Here is a 12,500-nt window from a genome sequence, read left to right on the forward strand (position 1 = left end):
TAATATCATTACCGGTTAGGACTACAAATTACATATACTTTATCAAATATTAGATCACCATTTCATTGTTGGAAGAATAAATCAAACATATCACAATTACTTGGTGCAGAAATGTAAAATATAAAACAATGTAAAATACTGTTGCAGAGTGGCTGGCAGTATCGGCATGACATCAGACAATATCCACAAGGTCCATTTCTATTAGAAATTAGTGTTATAAATGCGACAAGAGAAGCTGAAGGAGGAAGCAATTATAGCAGTGTGAGTAATATGTCTGAATGTCAGTATTTACTGAAACTTAACATTCTGTTGCATCTGCAGCATACTATTGATGGTTAAATGTAAAATAATAATAATAATAAAATAGAATAGAATAAATAAATAAATAACAAAATTATCAGTGACACGGCTATTTACTTAACTGAAATATCTTATTTAAAAAAAAGGAAATATCAATCAACGAAATCGTTGGAATTCCACAGACAGGTGTGCCTCTTACTATCAAATCTAGGAAGCATAATATTAGATTCTTTGGTAATATCTGAAATCCCTTATAACTGTAATTATTGTTATATAAGCAAGGTCTTTGATTCTTTGCTGTTTATGAATTCTGTTTTGCCACAAAACAAAGTTACCGCTGTTAATTAAAGCAAACATTTATATTGTAACAGATCCTTTGATGGCAGTTGATTGTAATAATACCATACGGTAAGTACTGCAATGAATCTTAGCTATATTATAACGATATGTCTAACTATGACGTGACATCCATATTTTTTTTAGGATTGTTTTGTCCGTAAAGACGCACGATGCCATTTGTATTTTTCTAATAGAAAATTGTAAAAAAAAATGTGGAAAAAAAATAGATTAACTAACGATTGGCAATGTGTCTTTGGTGGTTTACCATGGGCATAAGGACTCACTTTAAATAGTTCGCATGAGATGTATACATCAGTGCTGCAATTTTACACTTAATGAAGATGATTCTGCATCGGGAATGATAAGGGAAACTTGGAGAACCCTTCTGATTTAGTGTGAAATGTTAATTTAGCCGTTTCGTAAATTTTTACTGTCATTTATATGTGGAAGAAAGGTTCCTAATTGATCCTTATAAAGCGTAAACAACTTTAATAGAATTTCACCTATCTTGAAGATTATTCGGCACTGAAAATGAAGTAGAAAGCCTGGATGCCCGTTTGGATGTATTGTCAAACGGCAATTGGGCTGTTTCCAAGTTTTTTGCAATAGCATAGCGACGCGCGCCTCCACAGCTGATGCAATGGGGATGCCACATTACATTTAAGTGCTTTCATGCTTTCTCGATTTCAGCTGCCACCACTGGCTAGCCTTGTGCGAAAAAGGGAGCAGCTCTGCATAAACCTCCCCTGCCAGTTCATAGCATTGTCATCATCATCGAGCCTTTTGCAGTGCCTCCTCGTGACCACCCATGGAAACTGGCTAAACTGTGGGGGATGTCAGAGCAGCAGGAAGCTTCAGAGGTACAGGGTCAAGGCCCACTGACGTGTGGACACGTTTCTGTTAACAATTTAAATTTGATAGAAAAGGCTAAACAATCCCTAACAGAAGTAAAACAATACTCTGAAATTAATGGCCTGAAGCTAAATCCACAAAAAAAAACAATGTATTTTCATTGGCAGCCGTCAGAACATTGTAAAACTACCCACAGATACAGTTATAGAATTCCAGGGTTGCTGCATAGCCAACACAACAGTAAAAAATCTTGGAATATATATAAACAGATACATAACATTTGAGACACACATTGACCACATCTACAGAAAAGTAATGGGCACTCTGATATATTTAAATCACATAAAAAATAAAATACCCACAGAAACAAGAATTACTGTCATACAAACACGAACACGAGAATGATATTTCAATCACATATGATACTAGTGTTATGTGTAATTTTGTTCCACAAGCATTGTATAATATCTATGTTCATAGCATCTTATTATACTGTATAAACACTTTATATGTAAATACAAGACCCATTGTAATTAATGGAATAAAGTGTTTGAATTTGAATTTGCTTTTTACCAACTCCTGACCCTAATTAATGGGAGGCTCGGGGGAGGTGGGCCTTACCGGTCCTCTTCCCCCAGATAAATCCCTTTGGCATTGTACAATATAAATGGAAATGCTGGGAGGAGGGGAAATGCCCCTCCTGCCCAGCAAGTGAGGTGGGCTGTGGGCCCCACTGGGAGGGTGACTGCTGTGGCGCATGATGGAAACTAGAGCTTCTCGTCCCAGCTGCACTCTGGCAGTCGCTAACCAAGAATGAAGTTTATGGGCCAAAGCTCAAGGGAAACCTATGGACTTTGTTGCTGCCCCCCTTTATATGGGCAGAGTCAGCAGGGGTGGCAGAGGTGGTGTCCACCTGGAGTGCCTGCCCAAGGATAAACCTCAGGTGGGAAGTCAGGGTGGACTTGGAACGTCCGTTCTTTGTGTCAGGATGATTGGTTGCCACTACTGTCGAGAGAACTGGGGAGGCTGTGAGTTGAGGCGGCTGCTCTCTCGGAGGTGAGAAGATCTGGCAGCAGCAGGATTAGTGTAGGTAGCTACACCTATTACTGGTCATGCTGCAGTGATGGTCACCATCTTCAGAGAGTAGCCATATCCATCTCCAGCAGACTCCAACTCTCAGTAGTAGAGGTTACTCTGGTCGATGAGCACATAATGGTATTGAAACAAGCTAGCATTTGGCTTCATGTATCTTATTGGTGTGTAGGTTCTTACCGATGTTAGGTAAGATGCACAGGAGGTTGTTAAGGAGTGTGATGTGTGTCACTCCATTGATCCAGCTCCCATGAGATAGCAGCATTGATCGCTGAACGTGCCTGAAGCGAGGTGCACCTGTCAAGTTACTCAGAGATGATGACACCTTTTGTGGCAGGCAATTTATTGCACTTGCACACGATAGGCTGTGTCACTACGTTTTAGGGCGGCATATGCACCGACCGGTAATGTCCTTGTGGAACAGAATCATCGTCCGGTGAAGATGATTACTGCACAGAAACCATGTTCTATCGCCGAAGCTGTTCGCCGGTACAACGTCACACCTTGCGAAGAGACTGCAGTGACCAAGACTCCTGTAAGTGGTGTATTCAAGTACGAGAGTTGGGACTGTGTACGACAGGACCAGGAGCGACGAGAAGAGGATGCCATTCCACCTAGCACTTGTGGAGATGAGGATTATGTACCGGCAGATGCTGTATGGTTGAGGAAACGCAGAGAGCACTGCACTTCAGCACGGTGTTGTAACCAAGGTCAACTCTCCGCAGATAGTGGAGGTGGAAGATGTTCCTCGACATGTGAGAAATGTGGAACGTCGCATATACATCTTGTTACAGGACGACTACGACCAACCAGTCCCTGATGGAGATAACGATGGCCCATTACTGGAGGCCGACATAGCAGCACAACAACCATGTAAGACTGGACAGCAGGAGGAGCCAGGGTTGGCAAAAGAGCAAGAACTCGACCTCCGTAGAAGTGATCGTCTGCGGCGCCAGCCTCTTAGATTGTGTTGTGATCTTGGAGATCAGGGAGGGATGTAATGTTATGTGACTGTAGGCCTATAGGTTAATTGTGTCACGTATTATGTTGCCCGTATATACCCTGTGGTATATGCCCTGTGTGCAGTGCATGTATGAACTACCAATTTACAGATGTACAGCAGCCCTAAAATGTCGAAAGGGCCGTTTCGGGCTTGAAGGGGCGAGTGCGCCGGGCAACTGTCAGTGAGAGTCAGTCGTCTGGTTGCCCTCGTGCCGTGCAAACATACACATACATACACTCATGTATATGTGTGTTTATATATAAATATATATATATGTGTGTGTGTGTGTGTGTGTGTGTGTGTGTGTGTGTGCATATGTATATATGAGTATATGAGTATGTGTGTAAAAGTATATAGAAAATATGTATATATACATATGTACACACGCATATGTACACACACATATATATATATATATATATATATATATATATATATATATATATATATATATATATATATATATATGTATATGTGCATGCATACCCATACATACACATATACACAACACACACATATATGTATATATATATGTGTGTGTGTGTATGTACATCTGTATAATGCGCGCGCGTACACACACACACACACACTTATATATGTATGTATGTATAATACGCACACATGTATATATAGTAAAGAGAAAATTTGATTCAAACTATACTGATCGCATTTCCTCTTTCTTCAATCTTTTATTAGCCTGCTTTTCATTCTCTCACATACTGTTCTCGTGGGGCATAAACAAGGTTTCCAATACTGTCCTTATTTATACAGAATTAGGGCCTCTTTGGTAACGCCAAATCCAACTCTTAACGTTAAAAAAAGCATGATGTACCCAGTCATGTCGTCTTTCTTTAAAGGCGGGGGCATACTGTATTGATAAGCGTGGAAAGAAGCGGAGAATTGCAATTACAAGTAAAATATCGCGTATGGGAAAAGTATACTAGTCTGTATATCTGAGAGTATATAACATGAACGAAGAAATTTGCAAAGTCATTAGTGAACTTGGTGGCTACTCTGAAAAATCATCGACTCGGCGACTGATCAAGCCATGCGAGCGGCGTAGCAAGCATATCACGAGTGGCTTCGTAACCAATCCCTGAAAACACACCGAGGCGATTGAAAGCCGCGTCGCTTCGCATCGCGCGCATCGCGTGTGTGGCGTAGCTTCGCCCCCGCTATGAATCCGCCATATTCAGTCTGCAGGGACGCGGATACCTTGCTGTCTTTCAGTTTCATGAAACACAAGGAAAGACTGAGTAAAAATGAGACTCAAACGGGTGCTCACAATTTCAAGAGATAACCTGTGCAAGATAATCCTCTGCCCTCAGGGTCTCGACAGGGAGCGTCGCCTTACCTCAGGACGAAATCCATCCAGATCTTAAACATTCTGCATCTCAGATTCCCTCCTGCCTCTGTCTCATCTGCCCGCTGATTCGTTTATTTCTTAATCCATAGGGAATTTATGATGGATCAAGCAAGGAAAGTAATTAAGAAACTATTATTATTTTTATTTTTTATTTTTTTTCGATCATTGTCTTTATAAGTAGTGTATTTTGTTGGGGGTATAACAACACATACTAAATCTATTTTTTTATTTGATACATATTTAATACAGATAATACTTCATGAATAAGTAATCGTATAATTCTTAACCAATACAAAATCTACTTGCCAAAATATGCCATACCTCACTTTGTATTGATACTTTCAATAAGAATGTAATATAGAAATTATCCATATGTTCTAACACCCTCGCTACCTGTTCGGATTACCGTAATTATTCCGCAGACATGCGTTCATCAGAGATTATAATAAGGGATGTTTTATATCACATAAACCCATATAGACTCAAGTAGCAACGCAACGCGTTTAGTTTTCCAACAGATTCGTATGAGACAAGTGTACAATTTACATGCTTTTATGATAAGATGCACAGACTATTGTGTAAGCAATAGTAAATCTAGTAATGAGTTAAGCTAAATTGTTTGAAGCCTTTAGGCAAACAAAAAGATTAGTGAATGACTACATTACATTTCATGGTCTTGGAAGTCGTTAAGATGGTATGGTATGATGCATTATATATATATATATATATATATATATATATATATATATATGTGTGTGTGTGTGTGTGTGTGTGTGTGTGTGTGTGTGTGTGTGTGTGTGTGTGTGTGTGTGTGTGTGTGTGTGGAGAGAGAGAGAGAGAGAGAGAGAGAGAGAGAGAGAGAGAGAGAGAGAGAGAGAGGGTAGATGGGTAGATGTGTGTTATACATAGATAAAAAGATAGATATGTATAATATGAATATGTATATATATGTATATTGTTGAGGTATATTTATACAATATGCATATTATCTGCCTATATCCATATGTATGATATATACAGAAATATATGTAAATAAGGGTAAACAAATATAAACGTATATATGCATATTTTCGGTTTCAGTTTCCCGTTCTATCTCGTTTTCAACTCTGCGATCCAGTCGACAAGCTCGACTGTGAGGCCGTTGACCCTGGCTGGGCCATTCTTCAGTTCTAGAGGAAAAGGTTTTCCAGCTGCATGTTGCTACTTCTCACAGCGTCTTACAGTCGTCCTATTTATACTCCACAATTTTCATGATCACACAAATGGAGACAGGAACATATAGCTTGTAGACATTACCCTTCCTGACAAGTGAGGATGCCGGGAAGGCAGAGGAACCTATTGAAGTTTTTGGTGTCAGTTTGTACCGAAGAAGTAATGCGGTCGAGGCAGACGATGTAACACCGATAGATGGAATGATAGCAACTGTAGAATAGGCAGTTACAATGATTGTAGTTATAGCCGTAGGTCTAGCTGAAGTGCCACCGGTAAGGGCTGTTATAAGAGTGGCGCATGTTGTGGAATTAGGTTAATGGGGAGCTGGATGTGCTGGAACAGGGAGCATGATCATTTATAGTAAATTTGGGGGAAATCACTTGTATCCGTTGTAAGATAATCCTTGGTAGTGAATCGTTTGTAGTAGAATAATATGCATTATGGAAGCGATTGTAGTAGAATAGGTTATAGTGAAATCACCTGCGGTGGAATCAGTTATTGTAGAATCAACTGTAGCAGAATGAGTTGTAGAAGAATCAGCGGTGCTATATTCAGTTATGGTGGAATCACATGGAATAGTGTAATCTATTGTAGTGGAATGAATGATTCAGCGGAAGTTGATTATGTTTTAAAAGTATAAGATGCTGTGGAGTCACCTTCAGTGATTTTTTTTTTTTTTTTTTTTAAGCTCTAGTTTGATAAGAATCAGTTGATTCGTGTGTTGCGAAATCGGTTCCAGGGGATCCAGCTTTCGGGAACTGCTAGACTCGGCTGTAGTGGAATAAGCATCACCCGATTTAGTTATTTAGAAATGAAATGTAGTGTAATCAGCTGTAGTTTGATCAGTGGAATAAACTGTAGGTAGTTCAACTGTTGTAGATTCGTTTGTATATACTGTGGACTAATTCGTAGTGAAGTCATTTGCACTGGAATAAACTTGAGCGAAATCAGGTTAGTTGATGAGTTGGAGAAAGTGAGGTGTTGAGGCTGCGATGTAAGTATCAGTTGTGGTAAAATTGCATGTTGTAGAATCCATTTTACGAGGATCAGGCTTAGATTTGTAAAGTTTGTAGCTGTAGTTGGTGTTCTTGTAATAATTTCAACAGTGCTTGCGGGAATTGTAATGAAAGTTGCTGATTAACCACTAGTTGTAGCTGATGTCGTGGCAGTAGTTGTATCTGTTGAAGTGGCAGTGGTTGTATCCGTTGTAGTGGCAGTGGTTGTATCTGTTGTAGTGGCAGTGGTTGTATCTGTTGTAGTGGCAGTGGTTGTATCTGTTGTAGTGGCAGTGGTTGTATCTGTTGTAGTGGCAGTTGTATCCGTTGTAGTGGCAGTGGTTGTATCTGTTGTAGTGGCAGTTGTTGTATCCGTTGTAGTGGCAGTGGTTGTATCTGTTGTAGTAGCAGTGGTTGTATCTGTTGTAGTGGCAGTGGTTGTATCTGTTGTAGTGGCAGTGGTTGTATCTGTTGTAGTGGCAGTGGTTGTATCCGTTGTAGTGGCAGTGGTTGTATCCGTTGTAGTGGCAGTGGTTGTATCTGTTGTAGTGGCAGTGGTTGTATCTGTTGTAGTGGCAGTGGTTGTATCCGTTGTAGTGGCAGTGGTTGTATCTGTTGTAGTGGCAGTGGTTGTATCTGTTGTAGTGGCAGTGGTTGTATCTGTTGTAGTGGCAGTTGTTGTATCCGTTGTAGTGGCAGTGGTTGTATCTGTTGTAGTGGCAGTGGTTGTATCCGTTGTAGTGGCAGTGGTTGTATCCGTTGTAGTGGCAGTGGTTGTATCTGTTGTAGTGGCAGTGGTTGTATCTGTTGTAGTGGCAGTGGTTGTATCCGTCGTAGTGGCAGTGGTTGTATCTGTTGTAGTAGCAGTGGTTGTATCCGTTGTAGTGGCAGTGGTTGTATCCGTTGTAGTGGCAGTGGTTGTATCTGTTGTAGTGGCAGTGGTTGTATCCGTTGTAGTAGCAGTGGTTGTATCTGTTGTAGTAGCAGTGGTTGTATCAGTTGTAGTGGCAGTGGTTGTATCTGTTGTGGTGGCAGTGGTTGTTTCTGTTGTAGTGGCAGTGGTTGTATCTGTTGTAGAGGCAGTGGTTGTGCCTGTTGTAGTGGCAGTGGTTGTATCTGTTGTAGTGGCAGTGGTTGTATCTGTTGTAGTGGCAGTGGTTGTATCTGTTGTAGTGGCAGTGGTTGTGCCTGTTGTAGTGGCAGTGGTTAAATCTGTTGTACTGGCAGTGGTTGTGCCTGTTGTAGTGGCAGTGGTTGTACCTGTTGTAGTGGCAGTGGTTGTGTCTGTTGTAGTGGCAGTGGTTGAATCTGTTGTAGTGGCAGTGGTTGTATCTGTTGTAGTGGCAGTGGTTGTGCCTGTTGTAGTGGCAGTGGTTGTATCTGTTGTAGTGGCAGTGGTTGTGCCTGTTGTAGTGGCAGTGGTTGTGCCTGTTGTAGTGGCAGTGGTTGTATCTGTTGTAGTGGCAGTGGTTGTGTCTGTTGTAGTGGCAGTGGATGAATCTGTTGTAGTAGCAGTGGTTGTATCAGTTGTAGTGGCAGTGGTTGTGCCTGTTGTAGTGGCAGTGGTTGTATCTGTTGTAGTGGCAGTGGTTGTGTCAGTTGTAGTGGCAGTGGTTGAATCTGTTGTAGTGGCAGTGGTTGTGCCTGTTGTAGTAGCAGTGGTTGTGCCTGTTGTAGTGGCAGTGGTTGTATCTGTTGTAGTGGCAGTACTTGTGCCTGTTGTAGTGGCAGTGGTTGTGCCTGTTGTAGTGGCAGTGGTTGTATCTGTTGTAGTAGCAGTGGTTGTGTCTGTTGTAGTGGCAGTGGTTGTGCCTGTTGTAGTGGCAGTAGTTGTGTCTGTTGTAGTGGCAGTGGTTGAATCTGTTGTAGTGGCAGTTGTTGTATCTGTTGTAGGGGCAGTTGTAGTATCTGTTGTAGTGGCAGTTGTTGTATCTGTTGTAGTGGCAGTGGTTGTGTCTGTTGTAGTTGCAGTGGTTGTGCCTGTTGTAGTTGCAGTGGTTGTATCTGTTGTAGTGGCAGTTCCTGTATCTGTTGTAGTGGCAGTGGTTACATCTGTTGTAGTGGCAGTGGTTGTGTCTATTGTAGTGGCAGTTGTTGAGTCTGTTGTAGTGGCAGTGGTTGTGCCTGTTGTAGTGGCAATGGTTGCATCTGTTGTAGTGGCAGTGGTTGTATCTATTGTAGTGGCAGTGGTTGTACCTGTTGTACTGGCAGTGGTTAAATCTGTTGTAGTGGCAGTAGTTGTGCCTGTTGTAGTGGCAGTGGTTGTATCTGTTGTAGTGGCAGTGGTTGTATCCGTTGTAGTGGCAGTGGTTGAATCTGTTGTAGTGGCAGTGGTTGTGCCTGTTGTAGTGGCAGTGGTTGTACCTGTTGTAGTGGTAGTGGTTGAATCTGTTGTAGTGGCAGTGGTTGTGCTTGTTGTAATGGCAGTGGTTGAGTCTGCTGTAGTGGCAGTGGTTGCATCTGTTGTAGTGGCAGTGGTTGTATCTATTGTAGGGGCAGTGGTTGTGCCTATTGTAGTGGCAGTTGTTGAATCTGTTGTAATGGCAGTGGTTGTGCCTGTCGTAGTGGCAGTGGTTGAATCAGTTGTAGTGGCAGTGGTTGTGTCTGTGCCTATTTTATTATCATCAAGTGTTGTGGCAGTTGATTGCGATCCAGGAGTACTTTGTGGTCCCGGACCAGCAGTTGTTTCCGTTCCTGAACTAGCAGTCGTTTGCAGTCCCGGGCCAGCGGTTGTTTGCGGTCCCGGACCAGCGGTTGTTTGCGGCCCCGGACCAGCGGTGGTTTCCGGTCCCGGACCAGCGGTCGTTTGCGGTCCCGGACCAGCGGTTGTTTGCGGTCCCGGACCAGCGGTGGTTTGCGGCCCCGGACCAGCGGTGGTTTCCGGTCCCGGACCAGCGGTGGTTTCCGGTCCCGGACCAGCGGTCGTTTGCGGTCCCGGACCAGCGGTGGTTTGCGGTCCCGGACCAGCGGTGGTTTGCGGCCCAGGACCAGCGGTGGTTTCCGGTCCCGGACCAGCGGTGGTTTCCGGTCCCGGACCAGCGGTCGTTTGCGGTCCCGGACCAGCGGTCGTTTGCGGTCCCGGACCAGCGGTCGTTTGCGGTCCCGGGCCAGCAGTCGTTTGCGGTCCCGGACCAGCGGTCGTTTGCGGTCCCGGGCCAGCGGTTGTTTGCGGTCCCGGACCAGCGGTCGTTTGCGGTCCCGGACCAGCGGTGGTTTCCGGTCCCGGACCAGCGGTTGTTTGCGGTCCCGGACCAGCGGTTGTTTGCGGTCCCGGACCAGCGGTGGTTTGCGGTCCCGGACCAGCGGTGGTTTCCGGTCCCGGACCAGCGGTGGTTTCCGGTCCCGGACCAGCGGTGGTTTGCGGTCCCGGACCAGCTGACGTTTGCGGTCCAGGACCAGCGGTCGTTTGCGATCCAGGACCAGCGGTGGTTTGCGGTCCCGGACCAGCGGTGGTTTGCGGTCCCGGACCAGCGGTGGTTTGCGATCCCGGACCAGCGGTCGTTTGCGGTCCCGGACCAGCGGTCGTTTGCGGTCCCGGACCAGCTGACGTTTGCGGTCCCGGACCAGCGGTGGTTTGCGGTCCCGGACCAGCGGTCGTTTGCGGTCCCGGACCAGCGGTCGTTTGCGGTCCCGGACCAGCGGTCGTTTGCGGTCCCGGACCAGCGGTCGTTTGCGGTCCCGGACCAGCGGACGTTTGCGGTCCCGGACCAGCGGTCGTTTGCGGTCCTGGACCAGCGGTTGTTTGCGGTCCCGGACCAGCGGTCGTTTGCGGTCCCGGACCAGCGGTCGTTTGCGGTCCCGGACCAGCGGTCGTTTGCGGTCCCGGACCAGCTGACGTTTGCGGTCCCGGACCAGCGGTCGTTTGCGGTCCCGGACCAGCGGACGTTTGCGGTCCCGGACCAGCGGTTGTTTGCGGTCCCGGACCAGCGGTCGTTTGCGGTCCCGGACCAGCTGACGTTTGCGGTCCCGGACCAGCGGTCGTTTGCGGTCCCGGACCAGCTGACGTTTGCGGTCCCGGACCAACGGTCGTTTGCGGTCCCGGACCAGCTGACGTTTGCGGTCCTGGACCAGCGGTTGTTTGCGGTCCCGGACCAGCGGTCGTTTGCGGTCCCGGACCAGCGGTCGTTTGTGGTCCTGGTTCTGTCGTGGTTTCTAGGCCGTTTTTCTCTGGTGATCGAAAACAGAAAATCGTTAATATCTATTGAGATTAGATGCAAACAACAATTAGTTCGATTAGTGTTCCCAACGTAAAAAGAAACGGAGGGAGAGAGAAAAAATCTTTTAACCTCTATGGGACAATAATAATTACTTTTGCTGATATCTTGATTTTCCTTTTGTCATAATCTTTTCAATATAAATGTTAATAACTTTATCGTTGTTTTCATCAGTAACATTTTCATCCTTATCATTATCATGAACATCGTTATTACTATTATCATCATCATTATAATAACAACCATCAGTCATTATCATAGTTATCATTATCACTGTATCATAAATATAATTATTTGTACCAACCATTATTATATTATTACCTTTGCATTTCTTATTATTGTCATAATAACAATGATAATGATAATCATTATTATCATTATTACTATCATGATAATCATTATTATCGGCATTATTGCTTCTTCATAGTGTCAAAAGGTAAGAATGATCATGGTTTACCTGTCTATTTGTATCTGAATCGTGTTCATTACCATTATGTTAGCATTATCAATGCTTTAATTAGAAACGATGCATTATGATTATTATCACTGCCATTCTGATTATTAATACGAATACAGGTTAGTGAAGCAAATTGCTTGTTTAATGTATTGCACATTTATGTCAATATCCTTATTGCTTGTTATGACGCAGTTATTAATGTCGTCTGGTTAGTGTTTTGGATAGTGTCATTAGTGTCATTGGTTTTATGTCACATTACGGCTTTTTTTCTTTTTCTCCCTTGTCTTCCTGTCATTACCATAACTCTTAAAAATGTCAATATGGCTATTATTATCATCACTGAACTCATTTTATTATGATTATAGCGATACCAATGCAGTAAAGATATCAAGTGCATGTAGGTTTACGGCCACGTAAATATATTATTGTGTGTCTGTGCTTTACGCAATTTCCTTTCACTTACCTAGACAGCAGACTTTGGGTTCCTTGCATGGCTTCTTCACCTTGACGATTCTACCGTTGCACTTTCCTTCCTTCTTACACTTCCCTCCTCGGTCGCGACAGGTGCGGATTAAGCAGCATACCTTACCAGCTTTGCACTTCTTGCTGGGGGTTAACACTTTGCTTGTACATTTACCCTCCTTTTTACACTGTCCACTTAATGATTTAC

General features: G+C 43.9%; 1 protein-coding gene across 2 annotated transcripts in view; it reads right to left on the bottom strand.

Annotated features, from left to right (window-relative positions):
• Positions 1 to 5,164: 5,164 nt before the first annotated feature.
• The window catches only part of LOC113827378 (mucin-5AC), a 16,029-nt gene continuing 8,693 nt past the window's right edge, over positions 5,165 to 12,500 (bottom strand). For both annotated transcript variants that reach the window (XM_070142880.1, XM_070142879.1), the window contains exons 3-4: positions 12,294 to 12,500; positions 5,165 to 11,326 (exon numbers count right to left, since the gene is read on the bottom strand). The exon at positions 12,294 to 12,500 is cut by the window's right edge and continues 1,638 nt beyond it. In XM_070142880.1, coding sequence (XP_069998981.1) covers positions 7,302 to 11,326; positions 12,294 to 12,500 — 4,232 coding nt within the window. In that variant the 3' untranslated portion in view covers positions 5,165 to 7,301. The remainder of the gene's footprint in view (positions 11,327 to 12,293) is intronic.

The sequence above is a fragment of the Penaeus vannamei genome, chromosome 30, assembly GCF_042767895.1.
Source record: "Penaeus vannamei isolate JL-2024 chromosome 30, ASM4276789v1, whole genome shotgun sequence".
Classification (NCBI taxonomy): Eukaryota; Metazoa; Arthropoda; class Malacostraca; order Decapoda; family Penaeidae; genus Penaeus; species Penaeus vannamei.